Consider the following 27,511-nt stretch of genomic DNA (forward strand, 5'->3'; position numbering starts at 1 on the left):
CCTCTGCACCTACATATGTCTCATTAAGGTTTGTATTTTATCATTCAACATCTGCAGACGTTCTGGAATGCTTAGAAAATTCACCTGCAAGGTTCTGAATTCACTGCACAGAATTCAGAACACTGCGCGCGCACTGTGGTACAGAACGGAACAGTGCAAATGTATAATGGAAACTGGGACATGAGAAATGCTTCTACTTCAGCAGCACATGGTGATCAAGGCACAAACTTGAGAATTGAGTATTTGTGTTGCGCTGTTGGCTCCAGATTATTTCCGCTCACTCAGCTCCCCACACCGCGGGATGCAGGAAAGCAGAAGGTGGCGACCGCGTTAACCTGAAGAGCTATATATCGACGAATCGCGGACTAGGCCGCAAGAGGGCAGACGAAGAAAATATTGCGAATGAGAAGGCCCAGCCGGTATAGTATCTGCTTTCTTTCCCGGGTGACTTGGCATCTGTACTCAAAGAGGCCGTGACACTTGAACGCGTTTCGAGCGGAAGATAAACTCGGGTTAAAAAAGATAAGGGGCTAGGCGAAGCACTCGAGTACTGCCTGGTTGGCGTCGGAGGGTTTCTCGCAGAGTGGCTGACAAAGTTGGTAAACAGCATATTTTACGATGCTCACCCTGTCGTGTCTTCTAGTTTTGAGGTAAGAAATTTACTTTCACACTTATTTAGACACTGCAGCACTTATCATCTGCATGTTTACGGAGAAAAAAATGCCCTGCGACGCATAGCATAAGCTTCGTTTACACGTTGGCGGACACAAAAGCCAGCGCAAGAATGAAGGAGCGAGTAAATAAAACATGACACAAACGCTGTGTGATACGGCGCTCCTGTCGTGCATTCCTTACCTTTTCCCTCCGTCTACGCACTAGTCTCTGCGTCTTCCGCCAAAAAAAATAAGTACGACCATACCAATTTGGAGGCTTAATATGGTAATATGCACTCGACTCAAGTTGGTCGGATCAGAAGTCTGTCCCAGGCCGATCCGACTTGGTTTACATGCGCTTCGCCAGGGGGGTCGAGCAAGTCACCCCTTGTCCGCACGCAGTAGGACTTACCAAGCCCGCGAGCGCTTACGTGAGCCCGACTAAGTCGGTCTGAGATCCGGCCGTCTGGCTCGTGCAAACGCAGCTATAAATGTACACCCAAGAAGGGGGCGCCAGAAGTGCTTGGTGCCCGCAAGGCTCACTGGAGACAACGTTAACCATGCAGTTTCCTCCCGCCCCGCTGTATGCAGCTTCAGCAGCCGCCTCCTACTGAATGCCATTAGATAAGCCGCCAGGTAGACCAGTAGGCTTGTAAGATAGGTACCATTGGTCTGCCTGGCGGGTTATCTAACGGAAGTCAGTGGGAGGCGGCTGCTGAAGCTGTATACAGCGAAGTGGGAGGAGGCTGCGTAACGTTGTCTCCACTGAGCCTTGCGTGCACCAAGCACTTTTCTAGGACGTCTATTTATGGCTGCGTTTGCACGTTTACGTTGCACGGATTGTTATCAAATTCACGTGGCAGCCACTGGTCTAGAACCATCGCCAAGAAGCATCAGCGGGGAGACTGTTTCGGACCATTGCGGCAAGCGCACGTGCATACGGCGTGTGCCCCGCCGGGGCCAAGGTTGATTGGCAAGCAGGCAGGGACGGTTGCACGGAGGCCAGACAAGTTTGGGTCGTAGTGTTGACTGCGTGGCTTGCGCGCAGACCATTGCAATTTGTTACGTTCGTTCATTAAATAGTGTTATGTTGCCGTTAACCACCGCGGCATCTTCCTGGTGGGGACCATCACGGACACTGCAAAGGAGCCATGTCGCTTCACGTTATGTATCTTTCTTTCTTTCTTTATTGATTTATTTAAGACAATGAACAGATTGTCTTGGGGACACGGCTAAAGGCAAACATTTGCCTGACCAGGCCGTGCCACCCGTACATTGGCAGCAACATGGCAGTGGCAGGCTTTCAGGAGGTCACACATGAAATTATAGTACACATTTTCAACACTTGAGTACACAATTCACGTAAGAAGAAAGAAAAAAGGTTAAAGTTTATACAGTTTTCTGATAAATTGAAGCACAACAACAACAGGAAAAAAGAAGCATGTAGGAAATTTTTCATACCTGTAGCTGAAAGGTTAAAGTTTACACAGTTTTCTAAAAACAACAACAAGAAACATGTACAAAATTTTCTATACCTGAAGTTGAACATTTCTATTAGTCTTCGGATAGTAACAATTCTTTTACCGTTTTCTTAAAGTTTTGCTTTGAAATTCCAGAATTTAGCAGGCCCAATACCAAGGGGTAGTCGTTTAGAAGGTTAGGAAGTTGAACTGCTAGTTTTTGATCTCCGTATTTTGTTCTGCAACATGGTTTTCCTATCAGAGTTTTTCTGAGGTTATAGCTTGTCATTTTGCCATGGTATTTACTTTGGAAGGAACATTTGTATTCCCAGAATTGCCGTGAAATTTCGAGGAATAATTTGTAAGTGTGAAGTTTTGATGCTGTTAATATTTTATATTTGTTATAGTATGGTTTAGTGGTATCAGTACGTTCTAAGTTACCTATCGCGCGCTGTGCGCGGTTTTGGAGTGTTTGAATTGATCTTAAGTTAGTTTGTGTAGTGGTTGACCAAACTAGAAAACAATAAGTTAATCGAGAATGTATAAGCGCGTTGTAAATATTGCGCTTCACATTTATCGGTAGCAAATATCGCAACCTATTTAGTACACCGACAGCACGAGCAATATTTTTTCTGAGAACATCTACGTGCGGTGACCAGGACATATTTTCATGGAATGTAATTCCTAAAAATCTGGCTGTTGGTGCCTGTTCGAGGTTGACCTTCTGAAATTGGAGTGTTAGCTGAGGGTGGATTATTGTTCCTTTTGATTTAAACACTAGATACTTAGTTTTGGTTATGTTTAATTGGAGTTTATTCGCATTTAGCCACAAGCTTAGTTGCTGTAACCAGATGTTAGCTTGCTCAAAAAGATTTCCTATTTCCCTTCCTGAGAAGAACACGTTAGTATCATCGGCGTATAATATAATATTGGAACAGCCTTGAATATTGACAATATCATTAATATAGAGTAAAAATAAAACAGGCCCCAAGACGGATCCTTGCGGCACGCCACAAATAGCTAATACGGCAGTTATCACTGCCGTATTAGCTGAATTCCCCCAGCTGGACCTCGGCAAAATTAGCCGACATTTACTTCAGCTCGTGTTCACTCATACTCACCAGCCCTCACTCAGCGAGTGAATATGAGCGATTTCGGCGAGCAGTCGAGCTACGTTATCAGCAGTGCGTTGAATGGAAGTCGTTTGGACTGCGGCGCAAGGCAGACGTATACACAATGCATCAGCATCCCATGGTTTGTTTATATATATTGCGCTGTACTTCGTCTGTATCGCGCTGCAGTCCAAAACATGCGCAGGACCTGCAACCGCTTGCTACAGTGGCACTCGCGCTTACTGTCTTTATACGCACCGCCCCCCCCCCCCCCTATACACTGGCATTCACTCAACAACCACCTGCACTCAGCTGTGCACGCATCCGCCACTCTAGAATAGTGAGTGTACTCAAGGGTGAGAAGTGAGAACGCCAAGTTATGCAGTATGTACTCGTTACAGCTTAAAAGGAAGTCGTCATTTTCTTGGTTGCACCTACGAGTGTTCGAAGCCTACATATAGAAAATTAAAAACTCTTTGAGTATATTACGAATGTTCCATAGCCCTCTTTGACCAAATAATCTATTCACACACGAATCCCGTGCACACAGCACAGCACTGTGCTTGTCCGGAAGCGGTGAGACTGCGTCAGCAGGCAGCCCTAACATCCTGCCTGGAGGCGACGTTCTGGGTGATCAACCAAATGGCAAGTGTCTGCTTCACGGCACCAGGATAGCATCTGCGTTTCCACATGCAGTACACTAAAAGGGGCCGAACCGCAACACTCATTGTCCACATTCTGTGACAGGTGAAGAATTATAAGAGGATTCTCTCACATAAGCATGCTCTATCTTGGTGCACTGCATGCACCAAGATAGAGCATGCTTGAGGACGAGCTTGAGGGACAAGCTTGTTAATTAAGTGAGAAAGTTAATCACATAATTTAGTTCATTATAGGGTTATTGGCACTTATCTCAGTTTAGCAACTCCGCCATTGTCATTGATAACTAACGCACAGAAATTGTCATTTTGCCTTTTTGTCTTTTGTAATCTTCATTTACAGACGTGTTCTGCACGAACACACAGGCCCTTTATAACTCTGTTTGAATTCACAGCAGTGGCGGACATCAGTACGCCGCTGCTATGGATTCGGACAGGGCTGTGAATGGGGCGGTGGGTGCAATCATTGTTTGTGCAAGATCCGTCTCGGTCATAGAAAATTATCACTTTGTCTTAGTCATTGAAAAGGTCACTGAAACACTCAGCAGACGTGACAGATTCCGACGACCAATGTTCCCTGCGGAGCATTGCCGATCGCTTCGATTGTCATCCGGAGCACAACGCCACTGAAAAGGCGTGCCACGCCAGGGGTTGCTGCTGGAGGAGCGGCGCAGTGGGGGGATACGACGTTCCGCTCTGCTTCTTCCCGAAGGACTACCTCGGCTACCGAGTGGTAGGCATCGCCTCGCACGACGAAGGCGTCCGCCTCAAGTTGTCCCGGCAGACACCCTCGGGCATCGACGACGACGTGCAAACGGTTGACGTCGGCGTCGTCTACTACGATCGGGACACAGTCAGAATAACGGCAAGCCTGATTTTCTACACTTCACAAATCACATTGCTTCTTCGTGAGTGCTTGTTAAAAACATGAAGGAGACGCACGTTGGCTTCGTGTGCAAAGATGTCAGGACGGAAATTTGTGCAGTATGTGGGCACAGAGTAAATATAGCAGCGCCTTGTGACACCGACAGTGAATAAGGAAAAGTCGACACAGAGCACTGTCGTCAATTTCTGACTCCTCAAGTGGGAAGTAAGGGATTATTGCTGTCTTTCTCACTGACGAATCCGTCTTTCAAGGCGCTGTTAATTCGTTATGTCACCTATGACTAGCCCAGCAGGAGCTGTTGGTCACCTTCCGATCATTCAGACTTCTAAACAAGCAGCGAAATAAAACACGCTGACTGATCCTGATATACTTTGTCGAAGTTTTGTATAGATTGGCTTCGCTAAGCGATCTCAATGCGTTCTACACGCTCGATTGAGCAGTATGGACTCGGCGGTAGCATTGGCGCACTTGCGGCTGCGAAATGGTTGGGAATTCAAAGAATTCAAAGTAGACAGAGGCAACGTAAATTAGGCCAGACAGAATTCATTGCCCGTTTCAAACGTGGGGCAAAGTCTGCGGTAATTTCAGCAACGGGTTCTCGATGTATTAGGGCATAAAATGACAACAGCCGTGACTCAGCTCGTAATATTGTTTGCGATAACTTTAATGAGAATTGAGCGCTTAATCTTGTTTTTTCTACGGAAAATTATCTCGCAGTGGGAGAGAACACAGGACAGAAAAAGAAGAGAGCTGAATGATTGATGTGTAAAAAGCATGCTCATGTTCAATGAGTGACGAACCGAAGCACATCACGCAAATGCATCGAGCTACACGCGCTTTGCGTGCGTGATTTTGATAGAGCCGCTCCTGACTCGATTGCGTCTAAATAAATAAATAATGCATATTTTTAAATGGCTGTAGCTATATAGAGAGCAATACCGTTTGTCGCAGAAACGGCCGCGCTTGACAGCTATTCAATAGACGTAGAAATACAAAATGAAGACATTGCAATAGACACGTTAAACCTTTTTTTTTTTTTTTAGGTTGTTGATACAACGCGGGAACGCTTCGTTCCCCCTTTGCCAGAGATACCCACAAAGACATTCAAAGGTAGACGGGACTACATCGTCAACGCTACAGACTGTGGTGCACTCAGTGTTCACCGCTTGGACGAGCACAACACAACCTTGTAAGTACCTAATAACTGCATATCAAGTGTTTCTTACAAGTTATTATTAAAGGCACTACGACAGAGGTTGAGAGACGATATCTTCTAGGTCATTTGCGGATGAAGTCAGGATCTATTGACAATTACTGGTCTTTGACATCATCATCTGCCTATCTTTATCTCCACTGCAGGACGAAGGCCTCCCCCAGCGATTTCCAATTACTCCTGTCTTGTGCTAGCCGATTCCGACCTACACCTGCAAATTCCCTGATTTAATCACCCCACCTAATTTCCTGCCGTCCTCGACTGCGCTTCCCTTCCCTTGGCACCCATTCTCTAATTCTAATGGTCCACCAGTTATCCTCCCTACGCATTACACTATCTGCCAAGCTCCAGTTTTCTTCTCCTAATGCCAAGTAGAATATCGGCTATCCCTGTTTGCTATCTGATCCACACACCCCTCTATCTGTCTCTTGACGTTACGCCTAACATTTTTCGTCATAGCTTTTTGTGCGGTCCTTAACTTGTTCTCAATCTTCCTTGCTATCCGCTAAGGTTCTACCCCATATATTACCACCGGTTACTACAGACTAATTTACTGCGATTCGATTAGTAATTTTATTAACAATGTTAAGAGACATGTTGAAAATATAAATTGAAGACGGCCAGCACACAAAGTACATTGATCTGTTAGGAATGCTCTGTTGTATAACGCCAATTTATAGAAATGCGTACACAAAGTGTGCGGCAAAATACATATATTAATATTTCAGTTACTATTTTACCGCCCTGCAGAGAAATGTTAACTAGTGCAGAATGCCTTACCGTGCAATCACGCTTCGATTCAATATCTTCCCAAGACTTTGTACTGGGACACATAAGCATTCCCTATCGATTTTTTCCAAAAATATCCCACTTCCTTTCACTTTCATATTTTTTTCACGCATTTAACCGGCTATTCCTCTTTAATATACAACTATTACGCCCCGACGGTAAACACAGTGAAGCAACTGTTGCTTTTCGGCTTTATACTCGTCGTTCTTCCTGCAGGTTCAGTGCAAACCTATCGCGGCTTGTGTTCACGGACTACTTCCTGCAGCTGTCGACGTTGATGCCCACTGATCTCGTTTACGGTCTTGGAGAGCAGTGGACATCCTTGCGACGCAGTGTCGACTGGAGGCGTTACTACCTGTTCACCCGAGACGGCTGGCCCAGGGTAAGGCAAAGCGTGGGTTGTTTTCTTGCCGCTTTCGCGTAGTGTTATTAAGCGGGCCATTTAAACATCATCTGCAGCCATCATAGTTAATCGTCTTCAGACGTTCTAAAAAATAGAAAACTTCAGCACATATTCGCAATCTGTTAGCGAGCACGCATCAACAACTGCCTCAACTGAAAGCGAGTACATATAAAAGTGCCAAAAGGATTTCCGAACATAATTTTTAGCTGATGCTCGAGTTTTCGCAAAATTGGCCAAGTCTGTAGAAGTTTTCATGACGGCCGTTAGATGTACTGATAAGGCACTTCTCTGGGGGACCGACTTGAGTTTTCTCAGCCTTTAATTCGGTTAATTGCTCCCAGCCAAGCAGATCTCTGCAGAATGTTTACCGCTGATGTCGAATAGAGAGCAAGTTTCATGGTTGTGCGTCGTGTCCTTCTTGGAAGGATTGAGAACCGTTAAGCACCCTTGCGCTTTATCCCACCTCCTCCCCTTCAGCCCAATGTCAACCTTTATGGAGCGCATCCCTTCTACGTGGCTCTGGAACGTGGTGGATCCAGCCATGGCATATACCTTCACAACAGCAATTTTATCGGTGAGCAATTATGCAAATTATTTTCCTGTTCTGGAACATTAGTCAATGCACTTCATGACGTAAATAACTGAAACGCCAAACAAGCATAAGAATGGGGGCATCAGAAAGGCTGCTTTCTACCAATTGTATTTGAAAAGCTCTACGGAGTAATTACCGTATATGCATGTTTATGCATACATATACGCATTACATACAAGCGCAATGGCCTTAATATCATCGGTCTCTATTCTGCGCGCTTTCTTTCGGCGTTAGAACTGCAATATGGACGAAACTCGAGCACGTGTGTGCTCAAAGCTATTGGGAACATTGTGGTGTCCAGTTGGTTCTTAACCCTCTCCGTCATATCAGTCTATAGTGCTAATTTATATGATTCGCAAAGGGTAGCTATAGGAAACTTGATGTAATTAATGTTCACACCTTGCAGAGGTCCTGCTGCAGCCGACGCCGGCGGCCACATTTCGCACCCTGGGTGGCATGCTTGACTTCTTCGTTTTCACGGGCCCCAGTCCGGGACATGTGGTGCAGCAGTACCAGCGTGTGGTGGGATTCCCCGCCATGCCTCCGTACTGGGCCCTCGGCTTTCACCTCTGCCGTTACGGTTACGGCACGCTCAACAGGACCCGCGAAATCATGAAGAAAAACATCCAAGCCGGCATACCTCTGGTGAGGAGCGTGAAACTTCTCGAAGCGCCATGGCAAACGGCTTCAACCATGCATATGTGCTCTGCACTGCTCCGCTCTGCACTATAGGCAATGATTAAAAAGATCGGGAAAAATACCATTAAGGACGACGGTGTCGGCAGAATACGTAGGCAAAGGCACAGTAGACTACGTCGTCTCCTAAACTTGTTTGCAAGCCCTCGAATCCAGTGAAGTGTCGTGATAACGCTTAATAAGGCCGTTATATTGCCTGACTTGCCCATTTCGAGTCACACAAAATGCTCAAATCGGATGTCGTTAGATCACAACATAACTTGCAACACCTTTCAGTGGTTGTATTTTTTCTATAGGCATCCCGTACGCGCAGTCGATAAAAAGCCTACAATCAATCATTGCTACAGGCTGCTTCGGCTTACAGTGTCATTTTGCTGTTTTGAGAACAACGAACAAAAAAAATATAATAGCCTAGGCTATGGGTTGCTCACCACAAAAAAAGACACAGTACTGAAATGCTAAGCACACGGTTACTTCTGAAATCGTGCCCCTTGTCCCTTTCCCTAATCAATCTGCTTGCAAGCTTGTGATTCAACCTGTACCATGACATCACGTCAGCACCAAACTTTGGTTGCAATAATATCATACGCTATATATAGAAGACAAGGGAAAGAGATCCAGCGTGAGCTGAGTTCTTTCAGCTCGAATCTGATTGGACTTGTGTTTACTTGTCGCTTCTGGCACAGGACATACAGTGGAGCGACATAGACTACATGGACAGTCTGAACGATTTCACCTACGACAAGGATAGGTACGCTGATCTTCCAGACTTCGTTGCGAAAGTCCACGAAGGAGGGCGTCACTACGTCATGATATTCGTAAGTTCCTTCGCAGCTATGCGCTTCATTAAGTAAGCGTGTACGTTGTTGTTGTTTTTTGTTGATAACTCCTTCACATATTTTGGTCGCATTCTGTCTTAATAAATTGTAAAAAGAAGCAAAAGTCGTTAGCGCACATGCTAACTGTTGTTGTCACTAATGCGCCTCGACCAATTCTCTCGGAAATCGCAGGACCCAGGAGTGAGCGGAAGCGAAATGCCCGGCACCTATCCGCCACTTGATGAAGGACTTCAGATGGACGTTTTCGTGAAAAATGTGACAGGTGGAATCGTGTACGCCAAGGTATGTCTGCTCTCTCACGGGCTCTCTTACGTTGAACTCCAAGGGCCACCAATAGCTTGCTCCTGCCACTTTTTTTTATTTATTATTATTTAACAATACTGTTGGCCGAAGGCCGTTACAGGGTGGTTTCAAGACAAACAATACAAGATAGCAGCACTGCCGCAGTGTAGAGCAAACAAGATAAGGCATACACACAGGCAAATGCACAATGCAAATCAAGAAGCAGCAAAAACAAATTGCAGTAGGGTGGTATTAATTGTACCACTGCCGCTGGAATTATTGTGTGTATTACAACCAGGAACATACGACAAAGTACCATTATTAAAGCAGTAGTTATGTACTTCTAACCGAAGTAAAGAATTTTTTTAGTGTGGTTTCAAATTTATTTACATTGTCTAGTGCTAGTAATTCAGGTGGTAGCGCGTTCCATTCCTCTATTGTTCTTGGGAAAAACGAGTACTTATGTGTATCTATTCGTGCTGGAATGGGTTGAATTTGCTCTAGGTTGCTGCTTCGTACTGTTCGAGACAGACGCTGTTTTATGTACTGCTGTGTATTAAGGTTAAACCAGTTATGGCGAATCAGGTAAAGAAATTTCAGTCTAGCTATCCTTCTGCGTTCGAAAAGTGGCGGTAGGTTGAGCTTCCTGAGCATTTCAGTTGCGGAGTCCGTTGAACGATATTTTGACAAGATGAATCTTGCCGCTCTTCTTTGAAGTTTTTCAATTTTATCTACCAGGTTTTTTTTAAACGGATCCCACACGACGCTTGCGTACTCTAATGTAGGACGAACAAGCGTTATATATGCAGCTAGTTTAGTTTGCTGAGGAGCAAGTTTTAACTTTCGCCTCAAGTACCAGAGCTTTTTTTCAGCTGATGAGCATATGTTCTTTATGTGTGCTTTCCAGTTGAGGTCACTGGATATGGTAATTCCGAGGTACTTAATGTGATTTTCGCGGCTTACGACCTTACCATCTATCTCATAATCGAAGGAGTGTATATTTTTTATCTTCTTGGTTACCCTTATATACTTAGTCTTGCTGTAGTTTATTTTCATTTTCCACTTATTACACCAGTCACTAATTCTTTTTAATGCGGAATTTAAGACGGTCTGGTCATTGCGGCTGGATACTGCGGTATACATTAAGCAGTCATCTGCAAAAAGTCGAACTTTGATAACGGGGTTAATCTGGTCTGCAATGTCATTTATATAACTGAGAAAAAGGACAGGGCCCAGCACCGATCCCTGAGGGACTCCTGACGTTACAGGCAACACTCTGGATGTCGCACCATTCACTTCCACAAACTGTGTTCTTACTAAATATGATTGAATCCATTTGACAATGTTTATGTTAACGCCGAGACTAAGCAGTTTATCAAGAAGTTCTGGGTGTGGAACGCGGTCGAACGCTTTTGAAAAATCGAGGCAAACAGCATCTAACTGACCTTTCTCGTTAAGTACGCTTGAAAAATCGTGTATGGTTTCGGTGAGTTGGGTAACCGTTGACAATTTTTGCCTAAAACCATGTTGGTTAGGAAGAAGGATATTAGCATTTTCCAAATATTTGAACAAGCTTTTTGATATTACATGCTCCATGATCTTGCAGCGTGTAGTGTCCCGTTGAGGTCTGCCAAAAGTTAAAATGTCTCATCACACAGCGAGGCAAGCTTTGGAACTGGTTGATTCGCATGCACTGCAGGTGTGGAACAAGGTGAGCACCGTGTTCCCTGACTTCACGCATCCCAATTCGACTCGTTACTGGACGAGGCAGTTCCGAAGATTCCACGACGCGGTGCCTTTCGACGGGGCCTGGATAGTAAGACCACGATATTTATTTGGAGCACTATAGTGTTGTAGCTGCCGATCGGAGTATGTGTATACGGACAGCTTGGTGGCGAAAGGTCGCGTTGTGGTTCGGGCGCCGCCTTTGCCACTTCTTGTTCTTTGCACTGGAAAGCCTATAATAGCAATCTGAAAGCATCTAGGCTGGATATATGTACTTTGATATTTGTCAATAATGGCGAAAATTGAAATTGAAATCTCGGCAGGATGTCATTTCGAATAGATAGGCTTTTCGGCGAAAGATAAGCGGCTACGTAAAGTTCATGTGAGCCAATAATTTTTCGGTGTCTATTTGGTTATACTAATACTGTAGCCAGTACTACTAGCGCACAAAGAAGCTCAAGAATTGAACCGAGAAAATTGGGCTACAGGACAACCACCACTGAGTGAAGCTCGGCACTTTCATAAGAAAAAAGAGCACAGAGCCTGTGAAGCGAAGGGAAAGTGATAAGGAGAAATCAAATTAGGAACGCAAGCGGCTTTTCTATCATTAAAATTTGACAAAGGAACAAATCTCGGAGTTCTATGGGAGCATGTGCAATGGGACCAATTTTCTCCCACTCGCAGCCGAGACACGCAGTCCTGTAACGATTCCCAATTGTACTGTTATGATATTGTTAAATCCCTCAAATGCTTCCTGCGAATAACTGATGCCGTTGCACATAACAATAGACTGGCACGCGCTGCATGGCACAGGACATGAACGAGCCGTCGAACCGTTACGACGGCCACAAGGACGGATGCCCACGCGACCAGAGAGTGGAGCGTCCACCTTACGTTCCGGGCCATGATCCGCTCTCCATTCACACGTTGTGTATGAGCGACCAGCACTACCTGTCTTCTCACTACAACGTGCACAGCGTCTACTCGCAGCTGGAAGCCAGGGCCACTCACCGGTGAGTTGTCTAGCCCTCAGGGAACGTATGGCAGTGACACGAGTGAACCGCTGGCGATGAGCTGCGCCCTCGGTAAATGACTGTGCACCTCGTTCTTTACCGTGGCATACCATGCGGGTTAAAGGATACAGGACCCTCACACAAAGAATCACAGAACACACTTTGCAACTTTTGGTATCTTACTTTCCCATCAGGTTGACTGAGCGGCAAAGGTGGATAAACAATGTGCAAGGGATGCTGACCGAGACTGAACCCTGTTTCGCACTCCACGCTGGTGGAGAGGAACATGGTTGAAAATAATAAAGGGAAAATAGTACATGGAGCGGATGTACGCGACGATCACTGCTTGCGTCACAGATGGTTATTGAGCGTGGCCGACATTAAAAGCCTAACCAGTGTTATGTTGGCGTTCTTCGGCTGCGACGTGAGAGACCAAGACTCTACGATCTTGCTCTTCGAGAAAGCTATTCCACCAAGTTGATTTGAAGAGCGCGGAGTGCAAGCTTTTCATTATCAGTGCTATGTCGGTGTACCGCTGAAGAAGATAAACTTTATTAAAAAGAATGGTCCGGCAAGCTATTATTTTTACTATGTTCATACAGAGACTAGAAACGTCAAACGTAGGCACATATATTTGCAGTAGGAATATTTATTTCGGTGTATTTGCGTAACACGCCTGTACTGACTAGTGCAAAAAAAAAAAAACAGCTAACTCTATTAGAGAGACATGAACTGTTTTCAACATAGGATCACTAATCCTAATTAAGAAAAAAAAACTGTACGAATAGCCTCTCCGCAACTTTAGAGCCACGTTGCAAACAATATCTCCAAGAAAGAATGACTGCTGTATGGCTAGCTTTCCAAAAAGCGCTAAATAAATGTTTGCCGAAAAACAATAAGAAATTAAGAAAAAAATTATGTGAGAGACTGGTGTGCCGTAGACACATGTAAAATGACCCGTTGCATGGTAAATATCGCAGGGCGTATATATAGCGTAAAAGAAAGACTGCTACATGACTGACAAAAACAATAAATCACAGACGACTACAAGCAAAAATTATCATGTTACCATGTAGGCTTGCGGGGCACCCGAAAACGAAAACAGTGTTTGCATTACCCATTTTGTTTTTGCGTTGCTTCGAAACGTTTGTCGTTGCCTCACTTCTGATCATTTGAGATACCGTGTTTATCAAGCTGAGAAAAGTGACCAGACTTTAACTTTCGGTTGTTGCGAAATATTTGGTTAGATTCTAATATTCGAGAATACCGAACAGCTCCTTTTCGAATAAGAATACGGATAATTACGTGTGGTGTTCAGTTCATATTCGAAACTTTGAACATTCGCCCACCCCTACTAGAAAGGTATGATTACGATACTATCAACGGAGGCTCAAGAGACGATCCGCCGCGAGAAAGGCGATGAAGTGTCTGGGCGAGCGTCTGTTCAGAATGTACTATCTTTGGGTGCCTCTACACTTCGACACAGCGACGGGAAGGTTAGCACTGCCATTCAATATTTCCGTTTAGGGTCAATGAGATATAAACTTTGAATACAAAGTGTTAGGGCCCCTTTTCTTGCATCCAAATTGAATTTGAGTTGTTTTATCTTTATAGTTATGGTAGAATTTTCATATTTACAAAATCATGCAGGCTCTAAGCTATGTCTTTCGATTCTAACCTAACCAGTAAAACATTTTGCACTGTCATGGGACATTTTACTTCGACCTACCTGATTCTTGGTCAATGCCCCAAAGTGGGTATACGTGCCAGTATACCGAAGGATCCACATCTACATCTACGTATTGAGCATCTGTCGATGGTATCGTAGTATCGTAATACGCCGGCGTGGCAGAAACGATCGCTCGTTTATGCAGTATGAAGTGCGTTCCTCTTTTCACTGCTCTGTGGCTTTCAGGGCGTTGGTAGAGATCCGCCAGAAGCGCCCCTTCATTATTTCGCGGTCCACCTCTCCGGGCCAAGGTGTCTGGTCCGGTCATTGGTCGGGAGACATACAGTCCAGCTGGGAAGATCTGAGACTCAGCATACCTAGTACGTATACAAATTGTCTGCACTGTCTTGCTCAGTGTGCACCTGTGGATGGACCTTGGTCTCCAAGGAACCCAAGTTCTTTCATCCTCAAACGTCCCGAAACCCGCATTGTGTGTCGCAGGAATATAGACCGAATTGATGGACATGTGGTGAAGAACTCACTGATGATGCTCAGGAGGAATAATTACCGGCCAAGCACGCTAAGCTAAACCCGCCTGCTGCAACACTCCCACCGGTTTAGAACCTAGTGAACGCCATATTTTACGGATGCGTTGGAGGGCCGCCTTCGTTGACTGTTTTCACAAATGCGTTTTATAACTGTAACCACTTACGCTACGCACGGTCTATGCTCGATTTGTATACATGAAAATGGGTGTAGAAGTACGTTCAGTCTTCCACAACCACGTTAACTTGACGTCACTGCGCTAAAAATAGATCAACTGTTTGTACAACACGGCGGCACAAATTGCGCCCACAGTGGAGTCTGTCCGTGCACGTGCCTTGAAAAGTAGTAAATTAAGTGTACTTGCGTAGCATGCCGCAATAAGAGTTATGCTCGTTTAGCTTTTGACGTGAGGCATCTTTAAAAGCGGTCAGAGGGGAGTCGCTTGCTCAAAAGGCCATGTAACGAAAGCATGTTGTACTATTATCGCTTATATATTTGCAACCCTACTACCGACACGTGCTAACTACTACAACAAACGCGATCTTATTTTGGTATCGTTGGGCGTAGGAATGAAGCCATCACTCGATAAAGGATGTGTCGCATGCACAGGTACTGCTGTTGACGCGCCACGCTATGTATCACTAGTCTAGTCACTAGTTAGGTGGCGTGTGCCGCCGCCTGATTTGAAGTGTTCAGCTTTATCTATCCGTACGTTCATCCATCCACCCAGCAGGATGCAATCGGAGCTAAATTTAGCCTCTCGCTAGGCTTTCTGAGACACGTAGCTCAGCAGTATACGTTCGTCGATGCAAGCGGGTGCGGTAGCATTTCAGAGAGTTGAATCAGTCATGGTAGGTATATATATAATCAATCAAGCTCAAACATGTGCTCATAAACAGATGTAAAGCCTGCACGTGTGCATTTTTTTTTTATATCACGCTTGCTTGGAAATGGCGCCCCCGCGTTCGGCACGCAGCTTCGAGAAATGTCGCAGGGAGACTCGGGCGGCAAGACGGAGGGATATTCAGCCCCATTTGGCCACGGCGGAACGTGTCCGTCTCTACTGGGAGCGCAGGCGCAGTAGATTGAAGCAAGCGCAGGAGCCCTGAACATGCGAGGGGGGCGGTCTCGAGCGGCACTCCAGCGCCACCAGTAGATGGGAGGAGGTCATTTCTTTACCTGCCCAAATGCCTTCCGCAAATCAAACGGTCCCACTACCACTAGGAATACAAAATTAGACCCCAAGACCACCACTTGCTGTAACAAGTTAAGCATGTAGGCTTTCTAATGCGTAAATAAGTGCAACTTGAGTATTTGGCTACGTCATTTGTGCCCGTATACACCTTCTACAGCACGTCCAAGACGTTTCACGTAGCCCCTGAGGCTGCGTCCCTGGTAGAGCCTACCTGATTTTTGTTTTTCAGATGTTCTCAGCTTCGGCATGTACGGCATCCCTCTGTCCGGTGCGGACATATGCGGCTTTCAGGGCAACACCACCGTGGAACTGTGTGCCCGTTGGCAAGTTGTGGGAGCGTTCTATCCGTTTGCAAGAAATCACAACTCCCTTTCCAGCAAGGTGCGCACAAATTTACCTTCACCTCGTCTCATTCGCGTGCGGTGAACGCATTATTTGGTGTCCCAGTATATACAACACGTAGCGCTACGGCTACCCTGCATGATCTGATTTTCCAGGGCATTAACATGCCCATGCGGCATCCTGACGACGCAAGTCCAAGGGTGAATCGCGATTGCGACTCGCAAAACATAGTATACAGCTTTAAGCTTGTATGTCGTCCTTGTACCAGAGCACGGCAATGTGTTCGCTTGCCGACGATTTTAGCCATATGTTCGTGCCAAGAGTCAGCCATATACTGCGGCTGTTCATTACTTACAGTTTTGCAAATATTAGGAACTTTAATAACGGTTTCAAGCTCTTATGTTCTTTTGTTTCAGGTATTCCCACCGCTTGAAATAACAAATTAAGGAGTCAAATAGTTCAAGTGTGTACCCGTCATTATGAACATGCGGCATGCAAAACCTTAGTGACTCCGTTATTTACCGATCAATGGGTGTGATTGTCCAGTACATAGGGCTTCAATCCGGTCTTTACATGTACCTCGTGTCTGACGTCACCTGCAGGCACAGCCAAAGCAGTCTTCGGATTTATTCCGTAGCCGCAGTAGCCGATCACGTATGAGACGCTTGCTCAACCCGGCCGTGGTTGCAATAAAGGAAACAGGCATACGGAACGATTAGTACGCTAGCATCGCTCCGGAAGTATGACCTTTTGGCTTTGAGAGGAGCACGAGGCTCAGAGGCAAGGCAAGGCTTGTAAAGAAGGGGGCGAAAGAGGGAGCGGTTGACTATACTCAGCCCACTTGGCTACCCTTCGCCCGGGGAGGGAAACGTGAAAAAGAGAAGAGAGAAATTCAGATTAATCAGGGGCGCAACACAAGGCATGCACAGCTTGTCTACACACGACCACTCAACTCTGTTGCCTTCAGGTAGTGGAAAAGCACTCCTGTCTCTTTATGAAATGATGAGAGCCGAGGTGAGACCCCCGTGACCCTAGCTTTGGGGGAAATGCCGATCGTAAAGGCTTGTAGGTTCCCAGGCGAGCAATGCGAACGAGCCCTTCAATCGGCCAAGCAACGGCGAACACGTCCCAGTAAAATTCATTGTTAATGCGTCGTTACTTACAGTGGTCCATGAGCATGTTGACGCTACAAACATGTCGTTATCTACTCGACCGCAGGATCAAGACCCGTACAGTATGGGACCTGAGGTAGTGCGAGCCACCAGGACTGCCCTGACTGTCCGCTACGCATTGCTGCCCTACCTGTACACCCTTTTCTATAGGAGCCACGTCTACGGAGAGACTGTAGCCAGGGCACTTTTCTTCGAGTGGGTGCTCATATTTGACGACTATGTACCATGCCAAGCAGACAAATTAAATCTTGAACTTTCGTTATGACAAATATACATAATTACGTTATCATATGTATCTTGTTCATCAGGCAGCATGCTCTAATTGATCTACATCTTAGTCATCAAAGGTAGTGCGTATGAGAAATACATGCAGCTGCCCTCTGCGATATTTTACAGCATTTGTGTGCCACCAAGCAATACTATATTCTTGTTTAGTGTTGTTTATGTTGAATCTGCAGTGGTGCCTTTTCACGAATCGAATCCGAACAACAAACAGCAACACATCTGTCAATTAATTATGGCGAATATGAAGTTCAAATCGTTTGGAATAGGACGAAGACCCTTATTTTCAACTATGGGATCATAACGTGTTGGTTAACAAACATTGCAAAACAGTTTACGGAGAGGTGAACAAAACTTTCAATAAGTCAAGGTGATAATTAGCTGAACCTGTTTTTAGCGATATATGATACATAACCGTCAATACACGGCCTCCAAACTTTAACGATTCCTGAAATTCTCAGGTTTCCAGAAGACCCCCGCACCTACGATATCGAAGAACAGTTTATGTGGGGATCAGCATTGCTCATATCACCGGCTCTACACAAGGTGAGTCTGAATCAGTGTAAGATTCAGTGACGTACGCGTTACGTACATCACGTGGCTCACAGTCAATTTGCACTGAATTTGATAGCGAAGAACAAATGTCTATAAGAACGCCCTAGTTTGTCGACAAATACACAAAGCGCTACTCATACGTGCTATATCGGAGCACACAAAATGGCGATGAACAGATAATGGAGCTTTACAAGCACCTCCTTTGAAACGGAGCGCTGGCTGGCGGAGCTCGTTAGTTTTACCTTTATTCTGCGTTTATATTCGGTTCTTGAGAACCGCGATTCACATCAACTGGTGCGCGAACTGATAGGACAAAGAAAAAAAAAGAAAGTATTGGTAGTGCACCGTGGCCTCCGAGATCGGGCGGAGGCCACATGTTGCTATCAGTCAATCTGAGCTCTAGGGCATCTCTTTCACACATTGTATGCAGAGTGTCGGTCGGTTGGTCGGTCTTTCAGCATACCACGGCTTTCAGTACCACAAGTCCTTACCAACTTGCTCAACTTACAGTCGTCCTCAAATTTTCTCTTATGAATTTCGCGCCGAAGCCTCAGCTCTGGCACGGCCGGTACTACATCAGGGATTGCAAAGCATTTTCTCGCATATGGCGTCGTTTTGGCGCAGGAACTGTTCTCTTTTCTCGAAACTTGCTAAATTTTGAGTCTTTGGTGAATAAAAATTGACTAGACCCGAGGAGTCGCTGTCGGAATCCGTGACGCCTCGACGAGCTGGCGCGAGAACTTCAAGGCAGCGTCGCCACCATTTCTCTTTCGCGTCTTTTCTCGCTTATGCTAACCCTCATCTCGTGATAGGAGTGACCGTTTAGAAATTGCAGATGCGTAGTGCTATAATACAAGCTTGATTTTCCTCTTTAGTGTCCCTTTCATTACTCGCTTGCGCATTTGCTGTGGTTGTTGTAATTATTGCATCCGGGCAATTGCAGTACTCATTGCTATGTCAATTCTCGCTTTTAACTGCATGTCAGGTACAAAGCCCGCAAAGAAACGCTTCCTGAAGGACGCTCTTCCGAAACGCAGGCGCAAACGGAGGTGGAGGCCTACGTTCCGCGGGGCACGTGGTACGACTTGTACGACGGTCGACGTTTCGAGCAACCTTCGGGCGGCTACCACTATTTCTCGGCGCCTATGGATAAAGCGAACATCTTGGTGCGCGGAGGTCACCTCGTGCCGATGCAAGAGCCGTCTGTCACCACCACAATGAGGTCAGCGAAAATAGCTGCAGCGCAAGGTAACATATCTTCCGTAGATGTGAAAGTAGAATGTAGCACGCTCCTACTTTGGAATCCTACACGACTTCTCCGCGCGCTAAACATTCTTTCCGAGCTCTTGGCCCACGCAGAAACGGCACCTTATACCTAAAGACTACCACGCCTTCTTTCGTTTTTTTTTTTATTGCCTTATCACGTAACTGAACAACATGTAAAGCTTGCTTAGAGAAAGGTTGAAAAACCAACTTGGGGCTTATCCACACTCGAGAGCGTGTCTCCCAACAGCCGGAGGACACGTCTCCCACCAGTTGGCCAACGTGTCAGTCAGTATCCGTATTGCTAAACATGCTGTCACGCTACACAACAGCGTTAGCGACACGAGTAAGTTTTGTCCATGCAGAGTGACAGCCTCGGCAACAATAACGAGGGACAACGTCGGACCACATGGCCGGAGGCGTTCACGCATTGCGGCAGGCGTTATAGTGTGCCCCTCTAAGATTTAACGGCACGGTCGTCGCTGGTTGCGAGAAATGTTGAATAACGTGCTGCCCAGTGCGAGTGGTTCTTGCAGCATCCAACTTAGGCACCCGCCCCCCACCGGTGGTGCGCACAAAATAAATTTCGGAATAAAACGTTTATTTCGCATCCATATGCTTTACAAATGGAGTTAATTTAGATAATGGTTTGCTTTCCTTAACATTTTCTTCTAACAGCTGCATAATCTTTTTACACTTTCCTCTGCATTTCTTTTTTAGTTCATGTTTCGCGGCAAGATCGCATTTTTTGGCCCTGCGACGTTGAATAAGCGCTCAATTGACATCTTTGCTTATCTGGTCAGTCAAGCAAAACATAAAAAAACGTGAGGTCATCGCGCCATATCCGGGAGAGCCGCACGGGATTCAAGTGGTCTGATCGCGAGTGAAGCACGTGGGCACTGGAGCAGCTCCAACTGACGACGCCTCCTCGTCTGGTTACGTGATAAGCGACACCCCCCCCCCCCCCCCCCTGTACTCCGCGGCCTCTTTCCACCTCCCAGCGCGTTCACTCTCTCCATGTCAGTACGCTTTCTGCCGTCTGTGCTGCTCTACTGTTATTCGGTTAGATAAACAACCACAAAACTCGCGCAAGAGACAAGGAAAGCTATCACACACACACACACAACAATATATATATATATATATATATATAAGAAACCGTTGTATTCCCACGTCGCCATCAGAGAAGCGCTCGAGCTGCTGAAGAGAGACGTGGGCTAAAATAAATGAAATCTTTCCATTGTGGCGTTGATGATAGGAGACACGATATTGTTTTTCAGTGGCTGGCGTGTCATTGTGGCATCGGTGGTGACCACCTCACCGATAACGCTATACCAGACGTGCCCTCAATGAAGCGCCGACACTCCTGATACCTTTAAATTGGGAAGCTGCAAATAGGAGCTTCGCGATCTCGCGCGTATGTCACGCTGGGTCATCGAAACACTCTGCAGAAGTGAAACCATAACTCATACAGCCTGGATTCGTCATTACAACTGAAGTAACTAAAATTTTATTCACAACGTGACGCAACACTGCTGTGTCGGAGGTGGGTCTAATTAGGCTTCACTAACTCAAATACATCTATCGCATTGGAATAGCTGACTCACCCATGAGCGCTAAGCGTAGATATGAAGCCATCGCTCATCTTCTGTGCCACTGCTCCCGCTTCGACAAAAGACGTTCGACTCTCCAGCGTGCCTCGAGTAGACTGGACGATCGGCCTTTCTCAGAGATTTCCCATTTAGAATATCGGCTATCCCCGTATGCCCTCTGATCCACACCGCTCTCTTCCTGTCTCTTAACGTTACGCATAACATATCAGAATACATAAACGCTGTACCATGCCTGGCTAACCGCAGTATTTCTTTCTTTGCTGCTACGTTCCAGACGAATTAGTTCTCCCTTACAGTGAAATACACTTTCTGCTATGAGCTCTTCTCGTTTTAACAAACTGCTAGTCAACTTAAGACTGCTGACTGATCAAGTCTTCTGGAGCGGATGTGTGTGTGTGCGCTTTTTATGTCTATGTGCCTTTTGTGCTTCTTTAGTCCTGACTTCCACCTGCCATTCTCAAGAATAGCTCTGTTTTGTCGCCCCCTGTCCCCCCTATGCCAAAACTTTCGATCTTTAGCAACTGTGCGGATCGTTACGGCCGTTCAAATAAAATTTTTCTCGCACTCTGCAGCCGCAAGAATCCAATATGGCTCTTTGTGGCGCCAGATGACCAGAAAAAGGCCCAAGGCGCTATGTACTGGGACGACGGAGAATCTCTCGGTGCTCCTTAAAACTTTTATTTAGAGCATGCATGTCTCTCTCTCTCTCTCTCCGTTTTACTTGTATTGGTGTATATAGAATGTATCACCAGGAGGCGAAATTTACTCTTCTATAGATGCCGTGCAGAAGCAGGCGTACAGCATGTACAACTTTACCCTGGCGAAGGTAAGCATGAAAACACTGCTGCTTAGCGCTTTTAGACTATCGTAACACTGTTTTTATACTGTCGTGTCGTACGGTGCGTTCGAGTTTGTCTCTAGTTACGACGCCACGACGCCATGCGTGGCCAAACATAATGCCAAGTGGGATTTTCCGACTGCTGCGCACCACATAAACTTCAAATGCAAAATTTTTTTCAGTGCGAAATGTAAATGGTCCTTTTCGAACCTCACCGAACACTTGTGTTCGCGTTGAGAACGCGCCTTAATTAACTGCGCTCTTGCGTTTTCAGAACCTGTTGACCGTAAACCACGTGAACAGAGGCAGTAACGATACGCTGACGTTTGGCGGAGCCATCGTGACCGGCGTAGACGAGCAACCTCGCTCGGTCAGAATTGTTGGAGGACGTCCTCTCAGATTTTATTATTCACACGTGGATCAGGTAAGGCGCCTAACAAATGTTGTTGCATTAGATGTTGTAGACTTATAAGAAGATACCGAAAGACATGGTATAGCCGCGCTGTCCGCAGCGTCCTGTGATGCCGTGATCAGCCAGTTTCTTTTTTTTTTTTTTAATAAGGCGGTTGTTTTGCACAATGCTTCTCCTCGAAAAAACAAAAACAAATGAGGATAAAAGATGTTTTCGTCCTGACTATGTTTCCCACGACGTGCTCAAAACTTTAGACTAGAGGAATTCGGGGCAGCCCATTTGAATAAGAGTTCTACGCTTGAGAATGGATAGAATATGTTGCAACGCTAACACACAGAATGTAAACAATGACGTGCACAGGCGACTTATACATCGCAAGTGTGTGTCGTAATGAGTATTGTTATATATTGTCTGTTGCACTATTAGTATGGCTAGCACTCCGATACTCACATTTAAAGATAATATACCCCGAAAACGCGTTCGTTTGTATATCTATAGATATAGTTATGCACACGTTGTTGCCGTGGTGTTCGTCGTTATATATACGAAGTTCCAGCGCTGCCACTTCCTTCTACATTTTGCGGTAAGGCCGAACATACCTACGCGAGCAGAGAGAAGCGCATTATGTGCAGGGAGAACGAGCACTCATATCTGCGTTCAGGAGTACACAGAACTTACATCTACATAAAATATACAATTTGTCCTGGAAGTTCACTGTTCAGTGGGGTTACCACATTAAACATATCGCCGTGTAAGGTTTGAATTCACAGGCGGGAAGCATAGTCATTGCTTGAAAGCGAATTCGGTGTTCCTTTTCATATTGCTGATGGTTTCTGCAATGCCTCCGCTGCTGGCTAGGCGCAAGGCATTGTGGGAAAGGGGAGGGCCGGGTCGCGCGCTGCAGGCAAGGTGAGCAGGAAAGTCTCCGGCGGCCGGCGCTCCGACTTCCCGTGCTGCTTTGCGGCAACCGCTGACGGTGCACGTACATTTTTGGAAACGTCCATTCCACACGACTGTTTAATTTGTCAAGACGAAAAGGACTCATGGATTGCGATTAGCATTCTTTGGAAACCACCTCACCCTGTTTGCGGTATGTCTATCCGTATGTCCACGTTTAACCTCTTTCACGTCAACTTGGGTCACTATAGTGCACGGTCTAATGGGTAGAACATCGAGCTGCTGTGCCGAGGCAACCAGGTTTCAAATCAGTCGTCGGACCAACTTGGTTCACTGGGTATGGGACACTTGGTGAGTGCCACTCTTCAATGAATATATTTCACGCCAACTTGGCTCCCTTGGAATTTCGCACACACCCTGTGGCTAATTTCCCGCCTTAGCGTGGAAGCTTGGGCTTGTTGGTGGTTCGTTGAAAAAAGGACAAAGCGCAAAATAAAGACAAGGACACGAGAGAGCGACACGCACACGGCTGCTGACTTACAGCAGTTTATTTTGCACCGTTGGCGCCGCCGCCGCAATGGCTCGCCATCGAAGGCGCATGCACGCGTCTTGCTTGCGAAGCAGGTTGCTGTAAAGACGCATCGAAATGAGGACTCCAAAGATGCGGAATGCCTTCTGCTGCAACATCTATACGTAGCATAGTGGGCGTACCGTCAGGCTCCGCTCAATCGGCTCGTTGGCGGAGCCCAGGACATTTGTATTCCGCTGCTGGCATAAACGTTGTGCGCCCATAGACTATAAGCGCATGCACTATAGCGTTCCACAGCTAGTTATCCCGCCCATACCTCGCAATATGCACCCTGAACACAATCCGGAGCGACGTGCAGAAAGAGCTAAACAAATACAAAAGCGCTACGACCAATTAAGCCACTGACGTAGCCTACGTGGACACAGCGGAATACCCCAACCAAAACGCCATGGCGGTCGTCGCAGTCGCGGGCAAGCAGTACCGCCTCGCTGCGGCCGCATCAATACTCACCACGCAACCCGAAGAAGCAGAAGAAACGGCCATCGCTTTGGCCTACGCGGCTACCAATGCACACTGCATCATCAGCGACTCAAAAACGGCCATTCGCAACTACACACACAAGAGGATGGATAGCGCCCCAAGCGCAGAAGATACTCTCTGGCACTCCCCCTCAAGGCAACGCCGCGTCCAGATCATCTGGGCCCCTGGTCACTCGGGTCTGGCTGGAAACGATGCCGCCCACGATGCCGCCCGAGCTCTCGCACACCGGGCGCATCATCCTTCTCCTGAGTCTTCTGATCCCGACCAGCCCTCTGTTTTGCATCGCGGTCACGCGCGGCACCGAGTGGTCACGTTCAGAGAAATTCTCCTCCACTACCGCAGAAAGCGGTTACGCTACCACCCAGCACACAAAACACTGAATAAATATCAATCCACTACTTGGCGACTCCTTCAGACGCAAACTTTCCCGAACCCCGTGCTTTACAACCGCATTTACTCCGATGCATTCTCCCCACTCTGCAAAGCGTGCGAGGCCCGCGCTGACCTCGATCACATTATCTGGCAATGCCCCAAAGTATCACCCACCAACACCTACCACACTAACACACGCATTATAACTACGGCCGAGCAGTGGGAGACTTTGCTGCTCAGCTTGGACCCAGAGGAGCAGCTCTGGGCCGTCCGGATGGCCGAAGGCGTCGCCAGAAAGCAAGGACTGGCCGCCGCCTGAGGAAGGGGGGGACTGGGGGTTACTCTTCCGACCCACGCCACCCCTGAACCCCATCAAGGACATAATAAAGTTACATCTCTCTGCCGAGCGGCTTTGTGCACGCACTTGTCTAAGCGGAATGAACGGTAAACGTCCAGCTAACGTTATCGAATATTTATTTCGCTGGGCGGTAGGTGCTCACTGATTCCGACGGTTTGCCGCCGGTCTCATCTCGCGTTCTATTCAGGTGCGGTGCCTGCAACTCCACTGGATGCACTCATCATAATATCGGTGTTGTTGGACGCCTGATAGCGGCCGAACCACTGTTCCTTCTGCCAAGCAGCATTTGCCTTGCGTGCTGCGTCACGCCGACGTAACTATGGAGTGCACTACTATACACTCTAATTTGAACAGTGCCCGAGGGGTTCCATTGCAAGAGCAGGAGATCGAAGCAAACGCAGGATCATCTACGAGGGCTGCGGCATAGGGTATATACAGGTTGTCCCACATAACTTTAGCCAATGTTTTAAAAATGAAAGGCACCCTAGACGCGAGTTGAACCGAATGCATAATGTTGACACTGGCCTAGAGTTACTCAGGCTATTTTTATTTTCCCTTTAACTAAGGATTAGTTATGTTTAATTATTCAACTTTTTAAGTATTAGCTGCTGACCCCAAGTGTGATACGCAAAGTTGTATAGCATCTTGAGAAACATCTCAATAAATTGTTTCCAACACGATATATCTCACGTGGTCCTTTTTTCCGCGGTCCAAAGAAATCCCGCGAAATATGAAAAAATATCACGTGACGGGGCGCTTGTGCACTGTTATTGTGCTACTCTCGAGCGTGCTATGGATGAACAAGGTCGGCTGTAGTGAGACTGGCACGCGACAGGGCGTTTGCACCGTCATGCGATAAGAGCCGCATGCCCAGACTCCAGGCATAATGTAGAGACTGCGGAGAGATGGGTGACGCGGAGCACTTAATATGGGCTTGCCGGCGCTACACGGCGGAGCGAAACATTCTACTCGACCGGCATGAGAAGATGAGATTTCCCGTACAACTGCGCACAACGTCTCGTGTTTCCAGATGGTCACCAGATCATCCGAAGAGAGGTGCTACACGCCCTGTTCTTGTGTTTCTTAGAGACAGTGGACTTTCAGACATGTGGTGACAGACTGTACACCCAGAAAGAGGCGCTACAGGCGGACCAAGTGCCGGCCTCGTCTGCAGGCTAAAACCGCCTGTGGCAACACCGCCACCATCGGATCTAGAAACAGCGGGCGCAGCCATCTTGCGCACTCTAGAGGGCCAATACGCACGCACAAGTCGGCGGCACTGCACATGCGCAAAATCCTGAAGTAGTGGCTCGCGCACACTAGTTTTTGATCAGCTATGTCTGAAGCTGTTCACCGTCGTGGGATTTTCCAATCTTTGCGGTTTATGGGAAATTAATAATCCAAGCCCATTTTCAAAACACTCATTGATGACAATAAATGCTGTTTTGATTCCTCTGAAGCCTAATCATCTCGCCGTCGTACAGCGCCCTAGATAAACGGTTACAATTCACCTTGTCAAAATTTTGGCTCTAGGCTGAGGCTTCTGTTGATCGATTCAAATCTACCATCTTATTCTTTGGGGCGCGTCCGATGCCGATTAAGCACTGAAATATAAACCTGCTTGCCGGGTCAAGAATGCGCAAAATTCCTCAATTTGTTTTCAACTTCTATGTATTGGAGCTTCTGCGGTGCATCTCATTAATTCAGAAACGTCTTTTGTGGTCATTCTTTAGATGCTGAGAATTTTCGACATCGCCCAGCCCATGGACGAAGACTTCAGCATTACGTGGTCCAAGACATCTTAAAAACGATAAATACGCATTACTGCACCCATGCGTTTGTCTTGTATGTATGCTGTCTGCCTAAATGAATAAAGCATAAAAAATATCTGCGGTCATTTATCGGTAGATGCGAGAGAAATGCATGAGCACTACGTCGCATCTCACCAAGGTCTCGAATCCATGATTTAAACCACGTTCGCCACATTACAAAGTGTTGTTCAGATGCTCACTCAACACGTGTCCTGACTCTTCGGTGAGCGAAGCGCAACTGACGGTGGTCCGGAGCAGACCATCGTTCGAACTATGTATGTGGTCCGGAGAAAGTGAACGGGAAAACGGCGCCGCGGTAGCTCGGTTGGTAAGGTCATCGCGCACGTAATGCGAAGACGTGAGCTCGTATCCCACATGCGGCCAGTTGTTTTTGTATTTACTTGCATTTCCATGTATTTATTATTTCTTTAATTCATTTAAATATGACAAATAACTTCGCCAATGATATCATTCGTGTCATTGTGTGTTGACTTCTTATGATCTGATTATACATACATATCAGGTAAGTACTCATGATTTTTTTTCGGGAGGGAGGGGACAGCCCAAGGCGACTTTTCTATGCAAAAGAAGTGGGGGGGGGGGAGGGAAGGGGTACTTTACTAGTACAAATGTGAATAATGCCCACCGTTCGCCATAAAGACGCGTAAAGCCGCGAAAGAGACATGAAATAAGGTGTATCTCACAGGCACGCCTGTGAGATACAGCTCTCCTTCGCAAGGGAAGAGCTGTGTGTTGTATAACGTATACAGACGCCTTGCGCATAAATTCTGGTTT

The 27,511-nt window shown here is 46.5% G+C and overlaps 1 protein-coding gene across 3 annotated transcripts; it reads left to right on the plus strand.

Annotated features, from left to right (window-relative positions):
- The first annotated feature begins 461 nt into the window (after window positions 1-461).
- Window positions 462-26,809, plus strand: LOC142578800 (lysosomal alpha-glucosidase-like). Of its 3 annotated transcripts, none has more exons than XM_075688383.1 (20): window positions 464-650; window positions 3,776-3,870; window positions 4,430-4,749; window positions 5,814-5,959; window positions 6,989-7,154; window positions 7,653-7,749; window positions 8,174-8,412; window positions 9,150-9,281; window positions 9,474-9,584; window positions 11,284-11,400; window positions 12,123-12,322; window positions 14,238-14,371; window positions 15,962-16,113; window positions 17,293-17,441; window positions 17,990-18,074; window positions 19,121-19,305; window positions 21,532-21,620; window positions 21,736-21,785; window positions 22,072-22,221; window positions 26,639-26,809. In XM_075688383.1, the coding sequence occupies exons 1-20, from the start codon at window positions 619-621 to the stop codon at window positions 26,708-26,710; spliced, it is 2,721 nt and encodes a 906-aa protein (XP_075544498.1). In that variant the 5' UTR covers window positions 464-618; the 3' UTR covers window positions 26,711-26,809. The 3 variants fall into 3 exon arrangements, with proteins under 3 accessions (XP_075544500.1, XP_075544498.1, XP_075544499.1); XM_075688384.1 differs by having other exon boundaries at window positions 4,433-4,749; XM_075688385.1 differs by lacking the exon at window positions 26,639-26,809 and having other exon boundaries at window positions 462-650; window positions 19,121-19,331; window positions 22,072-22,210.
- The last annotated feature ends 702 nt before the right edge of the window (window positions 26,810-27,511 follow it).

Source organism: Dermacentor variabilis, chromosome 4 (assembly GCF_050947875.1).
Source record: "Dermacentor variabilis isolate Ectoservices chromosome 4, ASM5094787v1, whole genome shotgun sequence".
NCBI lineage: Eukaryota > Metazoa > Arthropoda > Arachnida > Ixodida > Ixodidae > Dermacentor > Dermacentor variabilis.